The following is a 27,923-nucleotide window of genomic DNA, read 5'->3' as shown; positions in this document are numbered from 1 at the left end:
AGAAGAAAGAAAGGCAGCCCCCATGGGGAGAACCTCAAGACTGGAGGGTCAGAGCGGGCAGAAGACCATCCTTGGGGCCAAGCAAACGCGCCCGGAAGCGCGGGAGGTGTTGTATTAAACTAAGAGAAAGGAGGGGCAGGCGGGAGCATGGCTGAGGCGGGGTCTTTGCTGGTGGCCAGAGACTGGGCTTGCTTTTGTGGCTTCAGATTGTGCCGGAGGCTTAGCCCTGGAGAAAGCCTGGGCAGCTAGAACCGGGGGTACAGTGCTTGTCCGGGAAGGAGGCAGGATGGAGGAGCAGAGAGCAGGGCACCTTCGCACGTAAGACATCTCTGGGCCAGCAAGCAGGAGAGGCCCCGGGAGACCAGAAAGACACCAAGGCCAAGGGCTCGGAAGCCAGTCCTGGGAAGCCTGGAGTGGCCCACAGTGGAAAGCAGAAGCGAGAGCAAGGCAGACACCTTGCTAGGTCCTTCCCTTCCAGCATCTGGAAGCTTCCCTCTCCGGGCAGCTTCCCCAGAGCTCAGGGGGGCAGGGCCCACCCTGCACACAGGCCACGCCAGCCCGGGGGCAGCAGGAATGGCAGCACCCGGCTGAGGGGGGACATCCCGCCGTCGCTGGCAGCAGTGGAGTCGCTGCTCCTTTGCCCTGGATCACTGAGGCCCTTGGTACCGCTGGGGCTTCCAGGAGGTCGTCTGCTTTGTCGGCATTTATGTCTGTATGTAGGACCACATCTGGCAGGTCGATAGGGTCTTTGCTATTGTTTTCACGTCTGTGTCACAGGAAACCAATAAATCAAACAACCCCCTCACCGCCCGGCCTGAGGGTTTAAATGAGACGTGGTCCTGCACCCACGAATCATCTTCCCCCTCTTCCTCCCAGCGACGGCTGGAGACAGGGGAGGAAAACCACTCCCGCTCCTCTAAAAGGCAAAGAAGGCATTTTCTCTGAATTATTGGAATAATCCCCTCAGTTTTTACTTTTCATAGTGTATTTTTCCAGAAACTTCTTTTCTTGGCTCTCTCCGTCTTATCTTTCAGTCTCTACTCAAGTCACTGAGACCCTCCCGAACCTACCCTCCCTCTGGCTCCTGACCTTGGCTGAAGGTCAAGGAGCTGCAGAGAATGCCATGCAGGGTCCCGCCCCTTCCCCAGGCTCCCTCAGCCGCCTGGCCCTCCTCTTTCATCCTCCCTGGATGGGAAAACGATGCCCTGCTTCACCTTTGATTCTGAAAAGCCCTTCTTTTCTGGGGAGAAAGAATAAAAACCTGTACTTTGTTTTGTGCTCTTTTCCCCATTCTTACTACAACACCATAGCTCTGCCTCCCACTACCAGAACAGTCCATTTGAGGACGAGAGAAAAAAGATGCTCTATCCATCTCCCTCCCCAGTATCCACTCGCCTTCTTCCTTAGAAACAGCCCAGCTTCGTTCCCGAAGGGATTCTTAAAGCTCGAGGGTGATTCCAATGTGCAGCTGAGGCTGGGAGTGGGAAGGTGCCCAGTTGAATTCTGCATTTCCCAGACTCCCTTGCAGCCCAGGGTAGTCCTATGTGGCAGTGCTGACCAATGAGATCGAAGCTGAACCTCCAGGTGGAGCTTACGCTGTGTTCTTTAAAGGGGATGGCGCGAGAGGTCAACTACCCTAAATTGCTGACAACCCAGTCCTTGGCTCTTTACCACCCAATTTTTTTAAATTTTATTAAAGGAGAGAAAAATAAAACTTTATTTTATCTCAAACACCTGTAACTTGATATATTATTTTATGTAAGTTGTTCCTTAAAAGCAACGCTCTCAAAGGCGTTCATAATCGAGCATCTTGCAGATGCTAGTGCCTTCGTTTACTGCCTGGTGCTCAGTTTTGGCTGCACATGAGAGTGGCCTACTGTGCTTTTAAAAAGTCAATGCCCAGGTCCCCCTCTGAGAGTCTATGTAATTGGCCTGGGGCACGGCCTGGGTGGAGGGGTTTTTAAAGCTCTCAGATGGTGCTAATGTGCAGCTGAGGCTGTGAGTCTCTGGTTGATCGATTCTCTCAGTGGCTCTCTCATCAAACACTAATGAGCAGCACAGTGGGCCAGGCCTGTAGCCCAATGGCTCATCAGCAGCACCCTGAGGGCTTGTTAAAGCACAGGGTGTCCCCACCCCCAGTCGCAGCTTTAATGGGTCTGGAGTGGGCAGAGGATTTGCAGGCCTAACAAGCTCCCAGCTGGTGATGCTCAGGGGGCATGTTTTCTTTCGCCTCCGGCCTCTTCCTCTTGGGCCCTTTCCTTCGCAGAGAAGTGCATTTCCAGCCCTTCTGCCACCACTGGCCGGGGGCTCTTCCCAGAGCGTTTCTCTGGCCCCAGTGTCACTTGCCTTGCGGGAGGCTCAGCCCAGCTCTTTTCACCGCCTGCAAGAAAAAAGCCCCTTCGAGGCAGCCACTGGGGAGCCCACGAAGAGACTGGTGGTGTGTTTACAATCTCAGAACGTGGCAGAGGGAAGGAACCTTCCAGAGAGGCCCAGAGAGCATCCCAGTGGTACCAGCTGAATCCCAGGAACTCGAGTCCCTATGAAAACATACTGGAGAGCAGAGGGCACCCCGCGGGAGGGCCTGTCATCTCACCAGAGAGTTTGGCACGTGTTTAGGCAATTGGACTGTTGCTTAACAACAGAGCTGCTCAGCCTTCTTGAGTATTGGATGACAGCTCTGGACCCTCCCCCTAGAAAAACGCATCTAAGTATGAAATGTCATGGTTGGTTTTAGGGGGTGGAAGAATTGCCCCGATTCCACCCCTGGGCGTGCGAGTAATGCATCCATCTTTAGGACAAGAGACGTGGCAGCATTTCAGGCTCACATCTGGCACAAATATCCACAGCACTTTTTTCTTGCAGGCGGTCAGATGATTAAAGACAAGGTGTTTGGCAGGAAAAGGGGCCAGCGGATGACAGAGACTGTCGGCTACATAATTGTCACAGGACAGATATTGGATAAAATGAAATATTGATGAGCAGTAATAGGGCCCAGTGAGTGGAGACTTACCCCAGAGACACACATAAAATTCTTGACTTTACCAACCATTTACTTACCCAACAAGTATTTATTGCAAGCCCACCATGTGATCAGGACTGTTTTGTGAGCTGGGGACATAGCAAGGCCCCTGTTCTTGCATGTCTGGTCTTGTAGTGTGGACACAGAAAATAAACAAATGAATAAGTGATGTCAGGAGGCAAAGAGTGCTGCAATGAGGGGAAGGCTTCAGTTAAAAGACAACTTCAAAGAAACAAGAATGAGGTGAAGGAGCAAGGTGTGCATATATCTGGGGAGAAGGGTCTGGATAGATGGAACAGTAGGTGCAAAGGTCCTGAGGCAGGTTGCACTTGACATGCTTGAGGAGGAGTGAGAGAGTGGGTGTGGTGTGGAGTGAGCAAGGGGAAGAACAGGAAAAATATGAGGTTTGTCCCAGGGGGATGTAGGAAATCCTTGAATTTTAGGCTCAGTGGGTGACATGATCTAATTTAAGTTCTAAACATAAATCAGCTTCCAGTGAAGAAAATAAATAGGCTTTCCCAAGACTCTCATGATAGTAGCGATCAGTTATATCTTTTTGCCTTATCAGATTAATTATCTACTCTCCCTTGGTCTTAATCAGGGGTCAGCAAACTTTTCCTATAAATATGTGAGGCAGTACATAGTTTGGGTTTTGCGAGCCATATGGCCGCTGTCATAAGCACTCTGCCATCGGAGCGTGAAGGCAGCCGCAGACAACGTGTAAAGAAATGAGCCTGGCTGCGTCCCAGGTGGCCAGCCTTCCCAATTCGCCCAGGACTGAGGGGGGCTTCCAGGATCTAAGATGTTCCATGCTAACCTGGGTTAGTCTGGGCGAATGAGGCCCATTGGTAAATTGCAATTAAACTTCATGTGTGGACACTGAGATGTGAATTCCATAGGTATTTCCCACGGCGTGAAGCAGTATTCATCTTTTGATTTTTTTCAACAACTGGGAAATAGAAAAACCTTGCTCAGTTCATGAAAAACCAGCCTGGATTTGGCCCACAGGCTCTAGGTTGTCACCTCTTGGTTTTACTGACCCTTCAGGAAAGTGCATGACCATGAACTAGCAGTGCCATTAGGCCTGCCCTCCTTGCTGCTCCTCCTCCATCCTGCTCCCAGGGATGCCAGCCCCGCCCGCCTCTCTAGCCTCATCGCCGGCGGGTGCATGATGTTCCTGCCACACCAGTTGGCTTCGAGCTCTTTGGCTGTTCCAAACCCCATCCCACTTGAAGATTTTACACAGCTGCCCCCTGGGAATTCTTTCCCTACAGCTCCATTCGGAGAATAAACAGCTCCTGCTCTGAGTAAGTTCACATACTCTGTTATTCCTGCAGCAGACTTCCTTATACACAGATGCCCTCTTTGTTTACCCTCCCCAGGGTTGACCAGCAGCCTGTGGCGCGGCCTGGACGGAAAGCTCTGCTCCAATGGGAACACACAGCTTAAGGGAGACAATCGGTTCTCTGGCGTAGGGATCCAAGCCGGAGATGCAGGGAGCGAGGAAGTCCCTTGGGAGCGACGTGAAGAAACGGAAAGACACCCAAAGGAGGCAGGCAAGCAGAGGCCACTAAGCCGCAGGGGCCACGAGGCCCCAGACTTGGCAGAAGATTGGAGAAAGCAGTGGTTATACGTGAGCAGAAATTGTGGGTAAGGGTGGTGACAAGACAGCTGAGAGAGCAGGAAAGGGAGCAAATGATAGAGGCTTGGTTTATCTCTACAGTCCTGGGCGTGACCAGTTACCCCGGTCTGTGGAGCGCTCACGAATCCCGGCTACCTACCGCTTTCCACGAGGCCATACCTTACACCGGTTTAGGAAACTCTCACGTGATTCCTGCCCCTGTACTGCATGCAGCCTCTTCTAAAAAGCTGTCCCCAGCTCAGTGTTTTGCATAGAGTAGATGCTTAATAAAGATTGCTGCAAAAATGATTACTCGAGATAATCTAAGAAAAAAAAATGCTTTTTGCCATCAGAATTTCCTAACACACCGCCTACATTTGGGGGGGGGGGGCGTTGCAGCCACTTCTTGGACCCCCTAGGAGCCCTTTCCTTACTTTATTCAATTAATGTATCACTATTTGCTGAGCAAAGGATCTGAGATGACCTGAGACCATGCAGAGGCCCGGGAGCCAGAGCAGCCTCGGGCACCCCTGTTATGCTCAGTAAGAGGGGCTGCAAACACAGCAGCGGGCACATCCAAATCGCAGGAGATAATCTCTGATCTCTTCGTATCCAGCTGCAACTGGACACCACGCAGAAAAGCAAGACAGGATGTGCTGCGTGGAAGACAGGCAGCCTTAAAAATGAGATGGGCTTGAACGAGCTCTTTATTGGGCTAAAGGTGCCAGAAAGGTGAAAAGGAAGGGACTTGCTCTCTAGATAGAACAAGATTAGTTCTTGTCTGGTGCATTGACTGTGTCAACTGACATTCAATAGAACGACCTCTCTCACTCCTGCCCCTCTGCCTCTCAAGCCTTTGAAAACTTACCTTATCCAAAAAGCTGATTCTGCTGCCGGGGAAGTTCTCAATGCCATCAGTTTGGAACACGGAGGCAGCAAAGGTGAAATCCTTTGGAACCACTGAGGTTATGACATGCAGGGACATAGCCTACCACTTGGGGGCAGTATGATACATAGAGCGTGAGGGCTGGGATTACCAGGATGTTCATTTCAGCCTAAATTGGAAATCACAGGCCTGGCTTTTCCCTGGTTAAAAAAAAAAAAAAAAAAAAAGTCTCAGTTGAATGAGAATTTAAAGGCATGTTACCCAGCTCCTTTGAGAAATTAAGATTCTTTACATGTGCACTACAGACACACAGACACACAGGCCACTGCGCTAGTCACCTGCCAAAAGTGCAATGTGCTTCTTTTATTTAAAAGGCGATGTTTTCTGTGGATGTTGGCTGCATGTTTGAGAGGAAAATCCCCACCAAGTAAACTCCAGGCTCAGTTCAGTTGCTCTTCGGAGGAAATTGCGGGGAGATGCTTTGGGAACTTGAGGTGAACTTGAGCTCTGTCACGGTGGACACACTTCTATGCTTCACTTGCCGGGTCACGGATTCCTCTTTAACTGGGTGGCTGCCTGCAGCACCAGAGTGCGTCCTCCCTGGAGTGCTTGTCCCTTATACCTCTCATGCCTTTCTCCCACACCACAGATGGCGTTTCCTTCCTTTCAGCCCACCATCCCCCGTACCTGCTTAAAAAATCTGTGACTAAACGCTGCTGTGACGCATTTGCCTGTGTCCTCACTAGACTGTCAGCCCTATATTCTGGAAAGGGCATCTTTTTTTTTTTTTTTTTTTTTTTTTAATTCTCAGTGACTAGCACAATGCCTGACACATAGTAGGAACACATGTTTGGATCTTGGTTGAATGAGTGAATGAATTATTCATCTTTGCCTCCTATGCACAGTGTTCAAATATTCTAGGTTTACAATAGACTTGCATCACATAACTCTTATTGCAGAGCATATAGGTGACCCAGCTTTCTAAGTTAGGCCCTTTGAAGTCACTTACAGTGTCTTACCTTTGCGTGTGTTTAAAACCCTTCCTTTCCTTTTAGAAAACTTAGAAGGGAACTTGGATATTAAAGAGTAAAAAGTGGACACCCCATTCCTTCAACTCCCCACAGGCCCTAGGGCTCCTGCAGTGGGTTTGTCTCCAACAGCCTCCCTGAGCCTGTCCCCAGGCAGGGGGAGCTGAGGGGCAGTGAGACATGCAACTGGTGGCCGTGGCGTAGGGCTTCCGTGATTGGGGAGGAGGCTGCAGTGGAGGAGCCGGGCTCATGACCTGGCATGGGGAGCAGAAACCAGCCTGCATCATAAAGGCAGCCAGCTTACTCCTTACCCAGCTCCTGCGAGACAAAAATTCCTCCCACACAGCCTGACATGTTCTAATCCATTCTGTGCCCCCTACCAAGTCCCCCTCTGCAGATCCTGTCTGCTTATGATGCAGGAACTGGCGAAGTAAGAGCAGCAAGACCATCACTTCCCGCACTGACACCCAGTACGACCACGGTCTTTTGCCTATAACCTCTTGGCAATGGAATCATCCAAATAAACAAGAGCAATTATTTCCCCATAGTAACAAAGCAGAGGGTAAACTCTGACTCAGTGCTTCTTCATCTGGGAAGAAATCAAGGCCATAATTCAAGTCCCTGGGCACCTGTCAGGGCTCTGTGATGGCATCTCGTCCTTGGAAGTCTTAATGTCTTTGTGTGGGCAACTATCTAACTCCCAGGTTGAGAGCAGCTCAGAGAAGGGACCAGGCCTCCTCCTTCTTTGTGTCCCCGAACCCAGGACAATAGGCACGTAGTGGCCATGCAGCGCATGTCTGTCCTTTGCGGTCCAGCTGGGCCACAGACTAACTGAACTACCCGGGGCACGTGCCTCAGCCTCTCTGGGCTTTGGCTTTCTCATCAGAACAAAGAGGAAACTGGTGGAAAGCAAAGGTTTAAGAAGAGTTCAGAAAAAAGTATAGATGAGCCATCTATCTGTGACAACTGCTGGACTATCTCCCAGCCCCAGAGAGCTGGCTGGTGCATTGGACAGGCCTCAAGTGGCAATTGTCACGTTTGGGGCACACATTGTCCTACGATGAAAGGACCATAGGGCCTCACTGGTGTGATTCTCAGAGCGAAGTAAGGCCAGCTCCGCGGGAAGAAACCCTCACCATGTGGCTGCCTGGTTCTCTGCTGCCTCCCACCTCCACTATGACTTTAACTGTACTTCCAAGTGGACCCTTTCATCTTGCTAACTACCTTGGGAGTCAGCGTGTCCCCGGTGCGCTTCATGGGAGAGGACCGGCAATAATCATCGAGGGGATGGTGGAAACGATGAAGCTGGGCCGGGAAGGAGCAGCAGGACTGTATCAGCCATGGCTTCAAAGTGGAGGGCGGAGGCGCTGCCTTCCACGTGCGTCCCTTAGCATTCTACACAAAGAACGAGGCCCATCTTGGATGCAGAACTGACGCAGGCGGGAATCATAAGAAGCTGCGAGATGAGCCAACCCGTAGAAATGACACAGAATGCCCTTCCTTTGTTCCCTGTTTAATTCCACCGGAGCAAAACCTCCTGGAAAGAGGAGGCGTGTATGAGGCCGGCTTCGCATGGTCACTGAGCGTGGGGACTTTGGGACCTGAAGGTCTGGGTCAGGCACTGTCACATCAGTCGGCTGGTCCCTAAGTTGGCTGATCCATGTCGTGGTCACCCCCTTCCTAACTCCTAAACTACCACTGAGATGTTCTTCCCTTCTCCTCCCCTTCCCTTCGTGATTACGGCTCACAGCACTTGGCCTTCTCTGCAGGGTGAACACTCATAAGGAAAGCTTGTCATGTGACGCATCTCTCTCATTCTCCAGGCTTCCCCACAGGATTTCTTGGCAAAGCAGACAGCGTTGTTGGGGGGCTGAGGATATTGATCCAATCCTGCTGTGATTAGCCCAGCTCCTACATGGCCCCGGCTGTGGAACAGGAGGTTGTGTGGCATAATCAGGCCAAGGAGGGTGACACGCAGAGGACATTAGATTCAGGAGACCCATGTTGAGCTGTAGTTGCACGACCAGACGATTCCATAACCATTCTCGGTCTCAGGTTGCTGCCTGGGGAAAGGGCCCCAAACCTGTCACCTTCGCAAATGTGTTGTGTGGATCAAGTGAAATCGTGTGGTTGGGAGTGAGGGGAATGACAGCAGAACCCTCTCCCAATGCTTGTTCAGTCAGTGCTTTCTCAAATTAAACACAAAAATTAATGATTTCAGGGGCATCCGGTTCTCCTGTTGATATTGGCTGAGGTGGGAGGGGATGCGGGGCAGTCAGGAGTGGACCTCTTTGATGGGAGCTTCTCTAACCTTGACAGTGAGTGCCTCGTAGATGTGTGCACTGCACTCCAGTGGTGCTTTCCAGCATGGGACTTGGGATAATTTTACAAAATTTTGCTCATTTGCTAATAAACATGATCAATCAGAATGTTCCCAAACTGAATGTGAGCCAGTGAGCGCCATGTCTGGAAATGATGTCAGACACATATAATTCATCCCTCATGCCTAGGTCAGTGCCAGACACATGGGAGCCACTCAGAGCATATTTATTTGATAAATGAAGAGCTGATGAGTGACTGAATGGTTTCTGGTGGTTGCTCCAATCCTTTCAATTTGATTAAACATATCCTGGTTCATTTTGCCAAGTCACGAGAGAAGCTTTAGCCACACACCAACAGAACCCCCTCCTTACTTTAAATGCCTTTCAGAGAAAGAAGGTGCTTCACACTAGACCACCCAGCTGGTCCAATTGTGCCAGAAGCTGCTTGGGTTTAAAGTGTTCAGATTTGCTAAGGAAACTCACACACAGCTCATATATAATTTCCTGATCGTAACTGATTGAAACATAAGGAAGATGAACCTAGCATTCAAATTCAGTAATCAGCCTGGAAATTGATTAAAATCAGTAGAAATAAAACCAATCAATGCTTCTCTCTTATCATTGATGTTTCTATCTCTTTTATTATTCACCCAGTTTCTTTATTCTTTTATTATTCTTTATTCCCCATTGGCTCCTCCACTCCCCCACCCCCCACCCCAGGCCTTCACTGCACTATTGTCTGTGTCCATGGGTTATGCATATATGCAGGCCCATTCTTTTATTATTCTAGAATGTCTGATAGGTCAGTTATTAGAAAAGTTACGTTTTTTTAATGATGAAAAGTAAAATACCTTAATATTGTACTGATAAACCTGTGGTTTGCATAACTTACTAGTAGGTCTAACCTGGTTTTAGTTTTCTGTGTCTAACACTTGCTTAACTATTCATTTCAACTCAATAAGCGTGGGTTGAACAATTACCATGTGCCTAGCCTCAGGCTGGGTGCTTTGGGGAGGGGGGGCACTGCGATCCTTTTATTGGCTCAGGAAAACAAGAACATTCATCATCAACTCAAGTATTTAACAGCATGCGAGAGGCACAGTTCAGATGACATATTGGTTATGAGCATAAAGGGACCGGAATTTATTCAGTAACCACACATAACTGGCAACACTGCTCTAAGCGGAACCTTCTTGCTCATTCCAAACAGATGCCAAAGCATTTATTGAGCGGAAGGATTGCCTAACAGTAGCTATTTAGTGTGATAATGGCGTTTGATAGTTTGGACACAAACACCATTGTCACACTCCACAGCTCTGCTAAGGAACGTCTGTGGCTGTGACGGTGTTAACTTCACCCGCACATCCGTCCACCCTGGCCACCAATCGCCAGGCACCTCGCCAGCTTCGCGCAGTAACCTGAGCGGAGAAAAGAGGGATCAAGGATGGGGAGCATCTCGAACACCGGGAAGAGATGAAGACTCACGGATGTCAGGCTTATGTGTTCAAGTTGATAAAGGGATCCACATCCTTTTGTTCTATTACCACCCCCAGAGCCTCCCACCAACAGGAAGAAAGACTCCCCATGGAAATGGGTGAGAAATCTGTGTGCATCCGTTTCCTAAAAGGGCTAAGAGAGAAAGAATCCCCAGAGGGCATCGATTTTAGCAAATGAATACTTAGTGGGTCGCCATTATAATCCGTATAATTCCTCCCCAACTCTCACCTTATCACGTATCTCAACCCGTCATCAGTAAATGCGGTACATTCTGCAGTCTAAGAAGATTAACATTATTTTGCCTGGGGATATGCCTTTTAGAGGGGCTGTAGCCTCCTCTCGCTAGTGTCTATTGGATGCAGAGACATCTGATTTTAAATCTTATTCACCACAGTTGTTTTCCTCCATCGTAGTGGGTGAGGGATGAGGGAAGGGAATGAGGAGAATGGAGAGGGGGGGGGAACTATTCAATTTTTCATGAAAAATAGTCATTTTCTTGCAAATGGGAACCTCCGATGAATAAATCCCTCTGGTTTCCTGGGTTTCCTGTTAAAAATGGTTTCTAACTGATATATGCACTCCTGCCCACAATGGAGAATGAGAGGAAATAAAGCATTTCACCTAATATTTTATTTTCTCCCAAATGCTGGAAAAGGAGGGAGAAGGAGGCCAGTTTATTTTTATCCCAGGAGAACCGAGTGTTGACATTTGATCGGAGCTTCGCTTGGGCCCCAAACTGGCCCATTCTCTTTTTCTTTTTAAAATTTCTCTTTATTGTTGGGAATATCACAGATGTCCCCCTTTATTCCCCACTGGCCCCTCCACTCCCTCACCCCACCCCAGGCCTTCACTGCACTATTGTCTGTGTCCATGGGTTATGCATATATGCAGGCCCATTCTTTTACTTTTATTATTATTATTATTATTATTATTATTATTATTATTATTATTATTTCAGAGAGGAAAGGAGAGGGAGAGAGATAAGAGAGAAGCATTGATTGGCTGCCTTCTGTATGCCCCTTACTGGGGATTGAGCCTGCAATCCTGACATATGCCCTTCAGAATCAAACCCAGGACCCTTCAGTCTGCAGGCCAACGCTCTATCCACTGAGCCAAACCAGCTCGGGCTGCAGGCTCATTCCTAACAATGGAAACTGAACCCTCTGCATTTTTCAGTAAAAATCGTTATTCACACGCAGACCATAAATCACCCTTTTCAACCCAGACTATGCACTTATAGCACACTACGAAAGTCACTCAGCTCCCAGGACTGGAGGATTGGAGCCTTTATTTATTATTTATTTTTTGCTTTTCAGTTTTATGGTGATATCATTGATATAAAACATTGTATTTGTTTCAGAGGTACCACCCAGCCTCTTTTCTTTCCTTTCTGACAGTGTCGATTTGCTTTTCTTCCTATTAAGTGGCTGACTTCCTTTGGCTTCTGTCTGTGCCCTGACCTGCCTGTACGGGGTGCAGCCATTGGCAGGGCCGCGGGATAGTGCCGCCTGGCCCACCGTTAGACCTTCTCTCTGCAGGTGGAAGGCTTCACCTGGCACTTTGGTCACGACTGACACCAAATAGAACTCTAGAGTTCCAGCTGGCCCCCAACACCACCACCAACCCTTAGATGGCCCCTGGGGTGCAGTCATGGTGGACATACTTGTGTGGTTAACTGTCCCTGGTTCTTGCCTTCCTTGCTGCTCCTTCTAACAAGTTAGCCAAGCTCACCCGCTTTGTCTTTGACTGAGGGCCCTAGAACAGAAACCCCCAATTCCTGGCCACCCGAGGGACGTTGTTGACCATGACCATAGGCTTCAGAAATCTCTTTGTTCATTTGGGAAAAGTCCGCGGGAGGTGGACGATTTGCGAGTTAAAATGGTCCTGGGAGGACACGCTTGGAGAGCCCTGTCAGGGGTAAGGGCTTGGGCCATTTCACTCACAGTGTCCCATAGCAGCATCCGGCCCCTCCACTTCCCCCGGTCAGCTCTGTGTGCTCTGGCTCTCAATAATCTGCAAAAGACAGAAACCGGGAGGAAGAGTAAACAGGGAAGAAGAGAGGAAGTTAATGTGTTACAGGTAGAACTTACCAACTCCCCCCCAAATAAACCTCTCTTTCTTTGGTCTAAGAAAAATATCTCAAGGAAAAAGTCCTTGAATTTGGAGAAAAATTATTTTTTCCTACAAATTTATAGAAAGATTTATCTATAAGGTTGTCCACGGAGGCATTGTTTATAATAGTAAAAATTGCAAACAACCTACATGTCCAGTGATAGAAGGTTAATGTATTTATGATACACCCTAGTCATTTAAGTTGATGTTAAAAAAAAAAAAAAAAGGTTGTTGACTTGGAAAGAGATTCAAGATATGTTATTGAATGAAGAGGTACTTTACAAAATAATATACACAGCATGAGCCCCTTTTCATGAAAAATGCATACATGCCAGGGGCCAAAACATCAAATAATAACTATGGTTATATCTGAATGGTAGAATTAGGGTTTCCTTTTCCCCTTCCTCTTGTTTCTTGGCATTTATTAATTTTTACAAGTCATGTAGTACTTTTGGACTGAGAAAAGTAATTAGAATTTAAACAATTTGTAAGCAGGGTGTGTGTGTGTGTGTGTGTGTGTGTGTGTGTGTGTGTGTGCGCGCATTCCTAATAAAAATTCCTTCTTGCACAGGCTCTTCTGAAATTGGGTGGGTAGAGCTTACCTATGTCTGTGCTGCTTGTCAACAAGCTTGACAAGTTATTGCTGTGCTGAGAGATGGGCCTCAGGCTAATTTCCTAGCAAATTATTAGTGAAATACTTTATTATGCAGTACAATAATTTTATGGTATGATTGATGCATAAACACATTTATTGCATGCCTGTTATGTTCTCAGCCTTGTGCACAAATTTCAAACATAGCTCTAATGGCCATCATATTTTATTACTTTTTTGATTGTTTCTGCAGGCTAAACTCAGCCAACCTGCAATGTGGTTGAAACAAGCAAGCAGAATGTTTTTGCTTTTTCCAAATGCCATCCAATAATATGTCACTAACAAGAAAATTAGAAGTGGTTAATGCCAGGATCTACTTGGGGATATATATATATATATATATATATATATATATATATATATATATATATATATATATAATTCTCATAGTGATTTCTCATTCTGCAGATATAAAAAATAGTTTGATCTAGTATTTTCAAATGTAACAACTTAAATAGTACCAGTTCATAAAAACTAGAAAGTTGATAAGGTGGTTGAGGCATAATTATACCTGTTATTTCCTATATAAAAAAAGGAATGCTTAAGGCAAAGATGTTGGACATTAATCAAGGTGATGGTCCCAATGCCAGCACAGTTTTCTGCAGCTTAGAAAAGGCCTCAAGGGGTCCTGCTAGGTCTCTCCTCTGATCTCAGCCACATCCCGCTCTCCCCATCTCTCCTTGTGCCTTGTTTCCTGGGATTTCCTGAGAGAGGTCAGTGCTAGGCACTCCTAAATGGCTATTACCACATTTCTGTGCGGTGTTTCGGTTTAACCTTCCCTCCCCTTCCCAACCTGGACCGAATCTCTAGACATTTCTATCTGTGCTCAATTCTGAATGCAGTTTTCCCATTGAGCCCGTGGGTATGAGAAACAGGCAAGACCGAGCTTGCCCCTTTTTGTATGTCATGGGATTTTTTTTTTCCATTAATGGGGAGAGGGGGGTTCATCACAGAGGAAGCCTTTAAAAGCCTGGCCCTCTAGCAAATATTTCCATCTGTAACTATTTTGTGTGCATCACAGCTTTGTGCAAGGTGCCTTTGATTCACAAGTACCAGGAATGTCACAAAACTCCTTATTCTCTCTTAAGTCAGACCCGGGCATGAGCAGCTCGCCTTTGCCTGCCTAGTTTGCTTCCCAGGGGCAGAGGACATTCTGGGGCCAACCCCCGGGAACTGAGAAAAGAGTGCGTTGGGGATCATGAGGTGTTGTTACCTTGCAGAAAACCTGATCCGTCAGGACCAAAAAATAAATAAAGTTTTCTTTAAAGGCAAAAGCTAAATGGGGATGCTTTTTCTTAATTCCAAACCCACATTCACTATCATTTCAAATAGATGTGTGAAATGCATCCATTTGATTCTTTTGGGCTTTGTTAGAGTTTAGAATTTAGATGAAGGCAAAGAGAGTCCCTATCACAAGTCTGAGTCCTGTCACTTGGAAAGTTCATGGACATTTAAAAAAAGAAACCTCCTTGTCATTCGGGAGCAACGCGGCATTTCTTTTCTCCTTGACGTCCAGAGGGAAGACTGGATGCTCCTGACCATGCTTATCGCCACCCAGGGGTGAGGAGGGGGTCACTGGGCAACTTCTCAGCTGAGTCAGCGTCTCAACAGACTCTTTGTAAGAGAATTGCTGAGGCTGGGGGGCTCCTGGGCACCATTTCCCTGCAGGTGCCCAGCTACTTCCAGCGCTGTGGATGGACCAGCCCGAGGCGGACGCATGAACAGCTCTGACGCTGGCATTTTAGAAGCTGAAGAACAAAACCGTGAGCTTTGCCATGTGCTTGCCCAGAAGCTTGGGCAGAGGAGGGATTCCTGGTCGGATAAACCTCCTAGTTCCAGTCAGACTCCTGGTGGGACCTTCAAGGCCTTGGTGCCATCGTTAAATCAGACCACCATAGAGCAGGGAGCAGCTTCATGACCGCCACGCCAAGGGCAGAAAAAAGCCCGCGCAGCCCCTGGGCCCTCGGCTCCTCCCAGCCTCCTCCTTTCCCTCTGCGGGGCGAGAAGAACGCCCAGAAAAACCTCGAGGCTTTCTGAAGAAGCAATAAACATGGCAGACACATTCAAGAATGCCGTGTTCGCCGCTGCGCCTTGCTCAGGTGTCGTGTGGGGTCTTTTTAAACACCTGGTCAGAGCTCACCCCCACTTTTGAAAATCGGTGAGCCTCCAGAAGAACAGCCTAGCTCACACGGGGAGTTGGAGGGCTCGTGGGAAGAGTGGACCTTACCTTTCAGTTGCTCGAGTCCTCAGCCCAGGGCCCCTTCTCTGGTCCAGGCTCCCTGTTCTGCGTGGGGGCGGCCGTGGGCGCGAGCCCAGGGCTTCTGTGGGTTTTAGGCCTTGTCCCTCTCCCTTTATGGGATCCAGGCTTTTAAAGTAAACAGTTCTTTCCCTTTCTGATAAGTCACATTAAATTATCGATTCAGAAGGGGGGAGGGCACGACCTTAGACCATGAAGTCACCTTTGGTCAAGCACACTAAGCAAGACCGGAAAGCCCAGCATCCCCCCTCCGCGGTGTGGGGGGTGGTGCGGGCAGAGATGGAGGGACAGCCCCACAGGCAGGTGCACTGGTGAGCACACCACTCCCGCAGGCTCCCAGGCTTCGCCGTGTTTAACCCTTTCCTTCCAGGAAGACTGCAGACGGCGACCTTGTCACCTCCCCAGAATTCTAGACCCAGAAAGTGCCCTGGTCCGATGAGAGCATAGTCCTTAAAGATCTTTGGCTCGTCCCACTTGAAGCTCTTGACCAATATTTGGAAGCCAATGTCATTCTCCTCTTGCACTCATCCCTTCTGACGTGGTTGCAATCCACTTATTTGTTCTCGCCAACAATTATTAAGCTCCTCCTTATCGGCTAAGCTCTGGGGATGCAGCGTGAGCCAGGCGAGCCGAGAGTAAGCTTGGTAGGAAAGGCGGATGCGGACAAAACCCGTAACAAACAATCCTGGAAGGCTGCCCTGGCCCTAAATGGAGTCTGTTAGCTGCCATTGTTTTTAAGGTCTCAGTCATTAATTTTCCTCCTCGGGCCACTTTGTGATTTTGCTTTCTGAAGCTTTGAAAGGAATCTGTCTGCTATATGACAATCTAAAGCGAGGGCTGGTTACCCTGGGCAAAGCTCACGATGGTCTGAGGAGGTGGGCAGCCTTCACCAGCAGGTACTGTTTGTCGTTGTGCCCTACGCTGGCTTAGTTATATTTCTTTTCAGTTGAAAGTGGAAAGCAAAATATGCCGGCTTTTTCTGTTTCCTTCCTGAGACCTGCTGGCTGGTCTTAAGCAACAAGCCCACACGGTTGCTGCTGCTATGCGGTCTCTCGATGCCTGTGGGAGACCCCTTTGCGGGTCGCCTCCGACCTCCGGAGGTCATCCTGACAACTCGCTTCTAGAAGAGAGCAGGGGACGCTCGGGCTCAGAGGTTGAGCATCGACTTATGAACCAGGAGGTCACAGTTTGATTCCCAGTCAGGGCACATGTCCGGGTTGCAGGCTCGATCCCTCATGTGGAGGACCTGCAGGAGGCAGCCAATCAATGATTCTCTCTTATTTATGGTGTTTCTATGTCGCTCTCCCTCTCCCTTCCTCTCTGAAATTAAAAAAAAGGAAGAAAGAAAAAAGAAAAGAGCAGGGGCTTCCGTGAGGACTGAGGGATTAGCTGTGGCCTCCCAAAGATGGGACAGTCACATGGCAACAGCCCAGAGGTTCATGGTGAAATGGGAAAAACATACTGAGAAACCACCACGTCCTGCCCACTCCAGCTTTGTTCAAAGACTATGGTGTCAACGTGATTTTTTTAAAGGTCATGTTACTGGCACTGCCTGGAGTGCCTTCCTGTGTACTTCTTAAGTTGCTTCTTGGTGACTTCAGAGTTACTTTTGGTTTTTCTCCTTTAAAGTGAAGTAGATTCCTGAGACACCCCCAACCTCCCCGCTACCACGTAGCTAGTTTTTCCAAGGGCAGGCCAAGCACTTCCCTCCACCCCGACCCAGGCCCCGCCACTTGGACATCCGGGCCACTCTCATCACCTCTCTCAGTCTGTGACAGTTGATACATTTTTGAAGAGACAGTTTTCCCTTTTGGAAAACCACAATGAAGACAAATGTTCAACTTTTAGATGATTTCCTTTAAATTCCCAGCCATGGTACTTGCCAGGATTCTGGATTTCAGAGAAAGGCTCCATCTTGTCCTATTTATAATCCTTAACAAACTTTCTCCTGCCAACCCTCACTTTAGCTGTCTTTAAAATGACCTTTCTTGTATTTTTTATTTTTAATCATAAAGGGTGCATTCTTTTAAGAAAAGATAGATTTGAATCCTGCAAGGCTGAAGTTCAGTTTGGAACAGGTCAGTCCCTAATGTTTGTACTCAGAGACAGGCTGCAAAACTGGGCTTTGAAACAGTGAAAAACAGAATCAGGTAACTTTCCACCCGGTGCAGCTGGAAGCAGGCCCCACCCCCTGGGAGGTGGGTGCCTGACTGTGGTTTTCTCATCTTCCTGCCCGGCTGCAAGCTTTCTGAAATGGAAAAAAAGTGGTCAGTTCCAATGAAAAATGCCCAACTTCTGCCAGGAGGGAGGCGGAAGTTGGGAACTGGGAATCCTGGGTCTCCTTTGAAATCTTTTCCATTCGGATTTTTGCCTTTGGACACACGCTTTATATTTGAGTCTTTTTTTGTTTTTGTTTTTGTTTTTTTTGTTAATCTCCAACTGAGGATATTTCCATTGACTTTTTATTTTATTTATCTATTTATTTTTAAAATATATTTTTATTAATTTCAGAGAGAAACATCAATGATGAGAGAGAATCATTGATTGGCTGCGTCCTGCACGCCCCCGACTGGGGATTGAGCCTGCAACCTGGGCATGTGCCCTTGACTGGAATCAAACCCACAATTGAACCCCCTTCAGTCCGAGGGACAACTTTCTAACCACTGAGTCAAACAGACTAGGGCTGTATTTCTGAGTCTTTGGGTTCCTCTCTCTGTGCAGCAAAGCTGAGATTGCTTGCTTGCCATTTCCTATGAAACTTCAGGTGAAACAGAAGATGAATTTGTTCTCATTAATGAATAGAGAAAATCAATGATGCACATAGAAACATTACAAAGGTCACGAGTTGCATGGACTAATTGGTTCTTTATTGGACTGGTAAAGGAAGAGACCAAACGATTCAAATTTAGCACATGAGGGAGGAGCCAAGCACAGGGGGCTGGAGGGATGCTGAACCGCCCCAGCTTTGATCTGCTATCAAGGGAATAAAAGTCACTTTCAAACCAATGTCCCAATCCAGGACCAAGTGAAAACAGAATGTTGACCTCGAGTCCTGGTTTCATCAGAGTCACACATGAATCACCTTCTTCCAGTGAAGGTCCGGGCTCTTATCGGTGGAAAACAGGCTCGGAACACCGCCGCATGGGGGCAATGGCCTGCCTGCCGGGGACAAAGCTGGGTCATTGCATGAATGAGTGGGCACCCTCTCCATGGAGGCAGTTGAAACAAGTCGAAGACATTATGATACTTCTCTCCTGAAAGCTTCAGTGCATATCACCGAAGAGTGAGAGTATTCTACTTAACCTGAGTACCAGTATCAGAGCTAAATTAACAACAACTCCCCCAAAGCATCTAATGTTTAGCTCATTTTCAAATTTCGCAGCTATCTCCAAAATCTCTTTTAGAGTTGTTTTTCTTTCATTCTCTTTTTGAAACTATGACCAGTCAAGATTAATGCCTTGCATTTGGTTCTTCCTTTCTCCTTTTTAAAATGGCATTAATCTACATACTTTCCTAGCACTCGGTTGGAACGTTATGTTTCCATCATGGTTTTCCCAGGGACTGGTCACTCCTCAGGCCTTCTCATGAGAGAGGCCCAGAAGTCAGGCCCCTTAAACCTTCTGCCTGGCTTCCTACTCCCTTCTGAAGATGAGCAAAAACTGTCTGAGTAAACATTTTTAAAATATCAAACAAAAATCTCTAATGAATCCTCATTCATTCATTTATTCATTCAAGAAATATTTCTTGAAGGCCACAATGTCCTCAGCGATATTCTATATAGTGTGTATATGATAATAAAACTCAACCGACCAACCAACAACCCACCCACCCACCCACCCACCCAAACCAGGGCAAAACATCTTCCCTCATGAAGCTTACATCCAGAAGGAGGCAAGCAATAAACAAAATAAAGGAAGGCAGAGAAAGGGGTAGTGAGTTTGGGGGAAGGACTCAAGTTAAAATAGTGTGATAGGCAGGGCCCCACTACAGCGGGGTTTGAGCAGAGAGAGAAGGAGGTTAAAGAGTGAACCACAAGGATACCAGGAGGAAGAGCACTTAATGACCCCACTGTCTCTATGGGTCCAGGGTTAGGCTGAGAAGTTCAGGTGCAAATCCTGATACATGCTCCTCTTATGCAGTGGGCTTTTGTGCCCATCCTTGAGCGCACTTGTCATAGACCCCACTTAGATGGAGAGTTCTCTAAGGAATCCCCCCTCTTTAAACGAGTTGTCTTCAGTTGCTTTACTTGGCCTGTGATAGGCAGTCCCAGCTTTATGCTGCTGTGGTCTCCCCAATAGTCACCTGTGCACTGCCCCACAGCCCCCTCCCCGCACACATACAAAGCTACTCTGCAGGCTGTCAGAAAAATCCCAACTACTCCTTGGATGGTTCAAATGGAGGTGCTGCACAGAGAAGACCAAAGCCAACCGGGGAAGTCCTTTCTCCAAATGTAGGCACAGCATTCACATAGATTCTTCTGTGTTAAGAGCAGGGTTTTAATTAGACCCAAGTTTATGGGATGTCTTCTTCAATCCAGGTTGTGCAAAGGGCATTCAAAAGTAAGCAATAGCCCACACAAGAGTTTGGAACCAGGGAAAAAAATCAATTGAGTTAACCTCAAGACTATTATTGGCTATTTTGGCTGCATTTGTGAGTATCGGGATATCCCAGCCAGGATGGTCAAAAGGAAGGTCAGCCTTCAGCATTTTGTTAAGGCTCCCATATCTCAAGGGGACTAAGGAGAGACGGGCACCAGGGGAATCTTTAAAAAGACAGCCCATGGCCATAATCGGTTTGGCTCAGTGGATATAGCGTCAGCCTGCGGACTCAAGGGTCCCAGGTTCGATTCCGGTCCAGTGGGAGGTGTGCAGGAGGCAGCTGATCAATGTTTCTCTCTCATCGATGTTTCTAACTCTCTATCTCTCTCTCCCTTCCTCTCTGTAAAAAATAAATAAAATATATTAAAAAAAAAAAAGACAGCCCATGTCTAGCTCTTTGTAACTGATAAAAATTTACTTAATTTGGGGGCAGGGAATGCATTCTTCAGCAGCACACAAAGCCTAAGATCAAGAATTTTTAACATTACATGATTCAAATAATAAAGTCAAACGACAAAAAATAGAAATGGAAAAATATTAGCAATACAGTCACATTTCTTTACCTCAAAAATGATTCATGTAAGTCAAGATGAAGAACTCAGGAAAGGAAAGGGTGTAAACATGATTGTACAGAAAACTGAACACATGGCAACATGGTTAACTTCACTCATGATTATAGAAATACAGATGAGATGTCAATTCTCCGTGAGCAGATAAATGGGAATGAAAAAGCTGGTCAATATCCATGCTGTGAGCAACCTGCCACTCCCAAACCTGTTTCTGGACGTGTCAATGGTCTGCTTTTTTGAGGATAATCTGAAAATATCTGTTAAAATTGGAAGCACATCCCTCTTGGTCCAATATTTTTATTACTGGGAACTTACTGTATAGATATACTCACAAAAGTACACTAGACATGAATAAAAAACTATTCATTTCAGCATTGTTTGTGACAACAAAAAACTAACAAAGACAAAATATCTGTATGGCAGATTGGTTGAGTAAATAATACAGCCATACAGTGTAATAATGTAATAATATAGCCCTTCAACATAGTACTGTAATAATATAGCCATACAACATAATACTGTAATAATATAGGCATACAACATAATACTGTAATAATACAGCCACACAATGTAGTATTATGCAGACATTTAAACAGAGAAAGCAAAAGACCAGGAATTGGGGTAATAAAGATGATTAATCCTGCCGAAACCGGTTTGGCTCAGTGGATAGAGCGTTGGCCTGCGGACTGAAAGGTCCCAGGTTCGATTCCAGTCAAGGGCATGTACCTGGGTTGCGGGCATATCCCCAGTGGGAGATGTGCAGGAGGCAGCTGATCGATGTTTCTCTCTCATCGATGTTTCTAACTCTCTATCTCTCTCCCTTCCTCTCTGTAAAAAATCAATAAAATATATTTAAAAAAAAAAAAGATGATTAATCCCATGATTCCTAAATCCAAAATATATAGGAATACTCTTGGTATAAATAAAAGGGAAATGAATAAATTCACTTATGTGCATTTGTGTAGGTATTTCTTTGGTGGTAATAGCATACTTTTCCTTTTCTTCCTTGAAGGCTACAAACAATATAATTGATGGTGGTCCCTTGGGAAGTGACTTAGCGGTTGGGGGAGGTGGCTTTATCTTTAGGCTTTTACCTGGTTGGCCTTAAGTGCTTGGAAGCATGATCACAAGCAGAGCTCCAAGGCCCTGATCCTGGCAGCAGATACAGGAAGACATGGTCTCTCATCCAAAAGCTGAGAACAGGTGCAGTGAGACATCAAAGGACAGACAAAGCCAGGCTGGGTTGACATTGGAGGTCACGGTGAAGCTGCAAGACCAACAGAAGTGACCTCCAATTGGAAGCACAGGGTTCAGACACTCATCTGCCCAGGGGCCAGTCAGGTTAGAGTTAGGGGAGCTTTACCGGATCCTAGAAGGGGAGGCAGACTGCTCAGAGTGCTTGCTCACAGGTGTCTGGGTGTGAGGTGGCTATATGAGGGCCCTGACCTGGTAGTGGAGTCATGGTTTCCTGGTTTCCTCCAGGAATCCAAGTCTGGCCCGAGTTCTGAAGGAGGGAACAAAATTGGGGAGGCAAAGGGATGGGGCTAGAAAGACATTAGGTAAAGGGAACATCATGTATGATGGTCTGAGACGGGGACTGGAAGGTGAGCCCATGTGGTTGGAGCAGATACAGAGGAGGTAGCCACAATGTAGGCAGCGCGCTCTCCTATGGGACTTGGGGGTAATGGGCTGGGTTTCCTTTTTATCCCAAGAGCACTGAGAAACTATTGAAGGGTGTTAATATCTAGATAGGATTTCTTAGTTGGCAGTGAGAGGAGGGGGATGAAGAAGTTAAGAGAGGAAGTTGAAAGGCTTTGGTGAAGTTCATGTGAGGGATGGTGACAGTGGGGAGAACAGAGCTGGTGTTAACGTGGAATAGAAGTTTGTGGGTGCATCTTGTGATCTCTGCTTCAAAAGGCCCACACCAGTTAGCACAACTTCCATTCTGAGCTGCCTAGCAATGAGGTGGTGGGCATGGGGACCAAAAGTGGGAAAAAATGAAAAAGATCTGAACACCAGTCATGGGAGCTCCAGACTCCATGAGACATTGTCTGCAGCCCACATTTCCACCCAGGAGTGGGGTACACAGATGTCCATTATTTCCATGCATCAGCAGCAGACCTTACTATTGGCCAGCTACTACAGTAAGACCTGCTGTGTCCTGGGGGGATTCATCGACTTTCTAGATATTGACTCCGTAGTGATGCCCCCCTCTTCAGCATCATTCTTACTCTTCACTCATCGTTAGGGACAGGACCATCTCTTAGCAAAGTTGTGAATTAGGAGACGCCGAGGCCCAGGCCTTTTCAAGGTTCTCTCCTGTCTTAAGTACCTCATCTCCTGTAGGCTTCATACATGGACAAGAGGTGCCTCAGACAGGCCATAAAAGGCTGAAAATCTGCCTGGGCAGCAAGCCTTTGAATATGCGTGGGTACAATTGTGATTGATGAAATAGAAAGTTTCTTCCATGCTCTACTGAATTCAATATAATTTTTGGTCATTATGCATTTTCTTAATAGATCTTAAAAGTTTAACCTGCTATTGTGGGTGGGGAGGGGGAGGGGAAGTGTGTGGATTTTTTTAAAAAGGGGGTCATTTTACTTGAGAACTACTAGTCTAGGGCAGAAGATCTGGCATAGTAGGCTGATGTGTTATTAATTCAATAAATAGTTTTTGCATGCCTACTACGTGCAAGGCACCATTCCAAGGCCTGGAGATACTCATGAATGAATAGACACAGTTCCTGGCCCCCAAAAGGTATGGTCTGTGGGGAGATAGACACCAGTAAACAGGTAGTTAGTGACCGGACCATGGGAGAAAAGCAGATCTTTTTTTTTTTTTTTAATATATTTTATTGATTTTCTACAGAGAGGAAGGGAGAGAGACAAAGTCAGAAACATCGATGAGAGAGAAACATCAATCAGCTGCCTCCTGCACATCTCCTACTGGGGATGTGCCCACAACCCAGGCACATGCCCCTGACTGGAATCAAACCCGGGACCTCTCAGTCCGCAGGCCGACGCTCTATCCACTGAGCCAAACCGGTTTCGGCAGAAAAGCAGATCTTAGGTAAAGATAAGCAGTTTGGTTGGAGATAACTCGAGTGTTAGGACTTAGGATCATGATGCGCCTCCTTCCTCAGGGCTTTGCCTTTTGAAAGAGGAGCCTCTGGAGGGGTAAACACTAACACCACGGACTGAATTTCTACTGGTGGGTTTTCAGGAAATATTTGGGCAGAAAGCCGTTTAAATAGCTGGATTGGAAGACAACTTATAACCTCTTCTAAAATAATAAAACATGTATGCATGTTAAAAACCAATAGCATCAGTATGTTAACCCCTTGAAGTCTGACATCAATTTACAGGCTGTGTCTGTGATAATTCTAATACCCTCAGGATGTCAGAATAATGCATATTGAGTCTGCAAAGGTGCTGCTGCTTGCTGGCCATTAGCACCAGTTGTTGGGATTCGGGCCTGTGCACAGTGGAGAAAGCCAATGAGAATGTTGCCGAGAATAGAAATAGAAACCAACACACAACAAAATGAAATATTTGGGACCCGGCTGGCTGGCAAGAGGTGGCACATGGCAATGAACCCTCGCCCAGAGGTGGAGGGGTAACAGGCCGATGGGCTCAGCAGGCAGGCTGGCTTATAGAAGCACACGCCGTGGCTGGAAAGGAAGGGGGAAATGGAAGAGGCCAGCATAGTTGGCACCAAAGGCTCGTCCTGACTTTCCTGGATTATCAAGATCCTTTAGAAAATATTGAGATCAGTCTCATCTCAAGGCACGTGTTTCTGAGGGCAGCTCCTCTGGGTGTCGCCAAGTTTGGTTTGGTTGGGAAATGAGGAAAGCTTCCAGATCTTCCACGAACCTTCTGTGCCTGTACTCATGCGTTGGGTCGGGGTCATCGCAAACGTTAAGGTGAAGGAGAACAGTTCATTCATTGTGAGGCCAAAAGATCAATTTCCATGAAATTCCTACGACCTTCTAAAGAGGCATCCGACCTCAGAGGGGTTTGGCTCTGGATGATGGTGACTTTGCTCTGTGATGAGCTCCCCCACATGCTTGGTGCCCATTTGGGTAAAACTGAGAGTGGTTGACATAACCCCCTGAACTTTTGACTCTGGGGTTTTCTGACTCAGTTTCTCCTTAGCAAGTATATTTGGTTTCCTGCCTTCTGCTTCCTGGCCTCCTTTTCTCCTCTTCTCCCCCCCAAATGTCAGCCACTAGAGTGGCCGTGGGTTCCAGCTCAGTCCGTGGGGAGCACTTATCCAGAGAAGTCCAAGAGGCACCAGGATCCCACGACAGACACTTCGGTCATGTCCTGCAGGGAAGACAGAGTGTGTCGCCTCCTGTCCCTAGGAGAGGCCAACAGCATAACGCAGGGAAGGGGGACACCTTCCCTGACACCTCGCACAGGTCTCTGAGCCCCAAAGAAGTGCGGTGAACTTCGGTCAAGATTGCCTGATGCTGCACAAGGGCGGCCGCCAGCCTTGTCCCCAGAAAGCTAAGGGGGGAGGAGGGGAGCTGTCTTCTGCTGGTCATTTATATGTGAGTGTGAGTGTGAGTGTGAGTGTGAGTGTGAGACAAACCCGTGCCCATAGTTCTGGACACAGTCGTTCCTCCAGCGCCTCACTTTCCAGGGTCCTTGCTCTTTTCCTCCCCTGGTTTTAAAGACAGCAAGTCACTGGCACCTCCTACTCTAAGCTGCCTGTCCTTCTCATTAGAAGCCGGTGACGCATGACTAGCAAGTTCATTTGCATGGAAGTAACATGTGCTTTCCCTTTGCTGGTGCCAACGCCCCTTTCTCCTTGGCACGCACCCACGTGTTGGTGATGGCCCCTCTTCACTACTTTGTTCCTTGCTTTTGCTAAATGGATGGAAGCTGTGTCCTCGCCTGTAACGTGGGCGAGGACACAGCTCGCCATGCCTTCCGGCAGCCTGTGAACACAGAGGCTGGGTGGCCCTGGCGCCGGCGCAGCAGAGCTGGGGGACCTGGGGTGTGGGCGCTATGCCTGGGAAGAAGAGGACAGTCCCACCATCCCAGTTGCCCGGGCCTCAGGGGGACCAAGAAGACTCAGCGAGCTTTCCCTGACCCGCGTGGTAAGGCACAGAACAGGTGAAGGCGCGGGGTCGAGGAGTGCCCAGAGGGGGGCTGGGGGCTTGGACCTACCAGCTTGGACCACCAGGAGATGAGGCGCCCTCCTCTGGCAGGGCCCCCAGGACAGAGGACCTGGGGTGAAGCTGAACGCCACTCCCATGACAGTGTCATGCATCATCCCCCAGGGACCTCCATGGTCTCCCTCGTGGGGGTGGAGGCCAGGGACCCCTTCCTGCTGACGAGCCACCAGCAAATGAGGGGACTCGCTGCCTGGCTTCTCCTCCTGCCCCCACAGAGGGAGGGAGAGGAGAGATCTCAGAACTGGGCCACACGGGTGGGGCGTGGGAATCGTTAAAGGGGTCGGGGCGGGCTAAGGGCAGGCTCCCCACCAGGCACTCGGCCCTCCATGGCCAAGTGACTTGACTTGGTGAGGCTCAGCGAGCCCCCAGGAGCCTCCCTGGGCCTGCGTGCATCCGGAAGCCCGAAATACCCAGCCGCAGAGGCAGCTCGTGGCGGTGACCTTTAGAACACCCCGTTTCCAGGCACGTGTGACCAAGTGACTAAGAGCTGGAGACGTCATGCTGAATATTTTTAGCTTCCCTCCCTTATCACAGGTGCGTGCGTGTGTCATGGGAATGACAGACTGCGCTCAGGGGAGAGCAAGGTCTTTCCAGAACCTCCTTCTTCGCTGATGTATTTCCTACCTTGGCTCCTGGGAAGCCTCTCCGTGATGGTGCAGGAAGCGGCCCTTTCCGAGAGCGCGTCACCAGGGACCGGGCCGCTCCTGCCTCGGGTCCCTGAAGGAAAAGCAGTTTCCACTCACCTGGCACAGCCGTCTCTGCCCGCAAGTGTTTTAAATTCCAGCCACTTTCCCAGCCCGTCTGTCTGTTTTCCTTTAGAGTTGCTTGTGGTGGGAAGTCGTCCTTTTGGTTTCAGTGGCCTCAGAGCCCGGAGGCTTTGGCTGGGAGGCTGCCTGGGCCTCCTGCACAGGTGACAGGGGAGGTGGTGTGACAGTGTGACAGTGCTGACACCTCCACGCTTCCCTCTGCCGCCCGGAGACACGCTCAGAGGAGCCACGTCAGGCAGAATCGGGGCCCATGACTCCCCGAAAGCTGTGCTCTTGAGCATGCTTCTCAGTTTTGGCTGCATAATTGGATTCCCGTGGGGAGAGCTTAAAACTATGAATGTCTGGACCGCAGTCCCAGAAACTCTGTTTTTTTTGTTTGTTTGTTTTTAATATTGTTTTTTTTTTTTATTGATTTTAGAGAGGGAGAGGGAGAGAGAGATAGAAACATCAATGATGAGAGAGAATCATTGATCAGCTGCCCCCTGCATGCCTTACACTGGGGATCAAGCCAGAAACCCAGGCATGTGCCCTGACTGGGAATGGAACCATGACCTCCTGGTTCCTAGGTCAACGCTCACCCACTGTGCCACGCCGGCTGGGCCCAGAGGCTCTGTTAATTGGCTGGGGGTGAAGGAACACTCAGAACTACTTCTGAAGGGAAGGGGGAGCAAAGAGGGAGACACCATGAGGGATTCTTATGGGAGCCCCTTGAAGGAAGGAACAGGCCTTGTCACTGGTTTGTCCTTAGGTTCTACCCATCACTGGGCTCATAGAAGATGCTCCCGGAAGAATAAATAAAAGGCAGGATGGGTAATTGAGAGGTTGAACTGGAAAGTCTTGAAGACAAATGATAGGAGGGTAGGAGAATCCAGCGCCCTGGGTGGTGGTGGGGGCGGGGCGTGAGCGGGCTGGTATAGCCCCACCGTGTGCTAATGGGGTCATTTGGGCAAGAAGCCTCCCTTCTCTGAGCCTTAGATCCTCATCTGTAAAGCAAGGGGCTTGGAGCAAACATTTTGCTAATGTTCCCTCGCTGTTTTTAAAATCCTCCCGGGAGATGGTTGCTATGCCTACCCCTGGCGTTTGGCCACTTTTCTAGCCTCGTATGTGAGTCCAGTGCTTTGGAAATTGGCTTCAGCTGGAGAGCAGTTGTCCTCGAGCAAGAACACTGGGCCACCAAGAAAGGGTTGCTTAGTGACAGTTTGCGCAGCAATGACAGACACCCAGTGTGAGGGGAGGAGGCAGAATGTTCCACAACATTCTCTTGCGCCCACGATAATTCTGTGGTGGTAGATGAGGTGGGGAGGGGGTCATTTTCTTTTTGACGAGGGCTGTGGGAGTGCTGATAGAAGCATGGAAACCGAAGCCAGCTGCTGAGACTTACAAATCAAAGTTGACTTTCCCCCGGATCCCCTCC

General features: G+C 48.2%; 1 protein-coding gene and 1 long non-coding RNA gene across 4 annotated transcripts in view; one reads left to right on the top strand and one right to left on the bottom strand.

The window, feature by feature from the left end:
* The window catches only part of ALPK2 (alpha kinase 2), a 114,064-nt gene extending 109,128 nt beyond the window's left edge, over positions 1–4,936 (top strand). The window contains exon 13 of the mRNA XM_059706207.1: positions 4,402–4,936. Within this exon, the coding sequence (XP_059562190.1) occupies positions 4,402–4,468 (67 nt within the window). The 3' untranslated portion in view covers positions 4,469–4,936. The remainder of the gene's footprint in view (positions 1–4,401) is intronic.
* LOC132239634 (uncharacterized) lies at positions 1,528–15,820 on the bottom strand. 3 transcript variants are annotated; one of them, XR_009454101.1, is made up of 5 exons: positions 15,364–15,820; positions 12,316–12,385; positions 5,509–5,726; positions 3,837–3,968; positions 1,532–2,380 (listed from the first exon to the last, which is right to left on the bottom strand). It is a non-coding gene; the product is annotated as an uncharacterized LOC132239634 (long non-coding RNA). The 3 variants fall into 3 exon arrangements; XR_009454100.1 differs by having other exon boundaries at positions 1,528–3,968; XR_009454099.1 differs by lacking the exons at positions 1,532–2,380; positions 3,837–3,968; positions 5,509–5,726 and adding an exon at positions 7,806–10,293 and having other exon boundaries at positions 15,364–15,811.
* Between the last annotated feature and the right edge of the window lie 12,103 nt (positions 15,821–27,923).

The sequence above is a fragment of the Myotis daubentonii genome, chromosome 8 (genome assembly GCF_963259705.1).
Source record: "Myotis daubentonii chromosome 8, mMyoDau2.1, whole genome shotgun sequence".
Taxonomy (NCBI): domain Eukaryota; kingdom Metazoa; phylum Chordata; class Mammalia; order Chiroptera; family Vespertilionidae; genus Myotis; species Myotis daubentonii.
The sequence above is the reverse complement of the archived record's forward strand: the minus strand, read 5'-3'. Positions and strand labels throughout refer to the sequence as shown.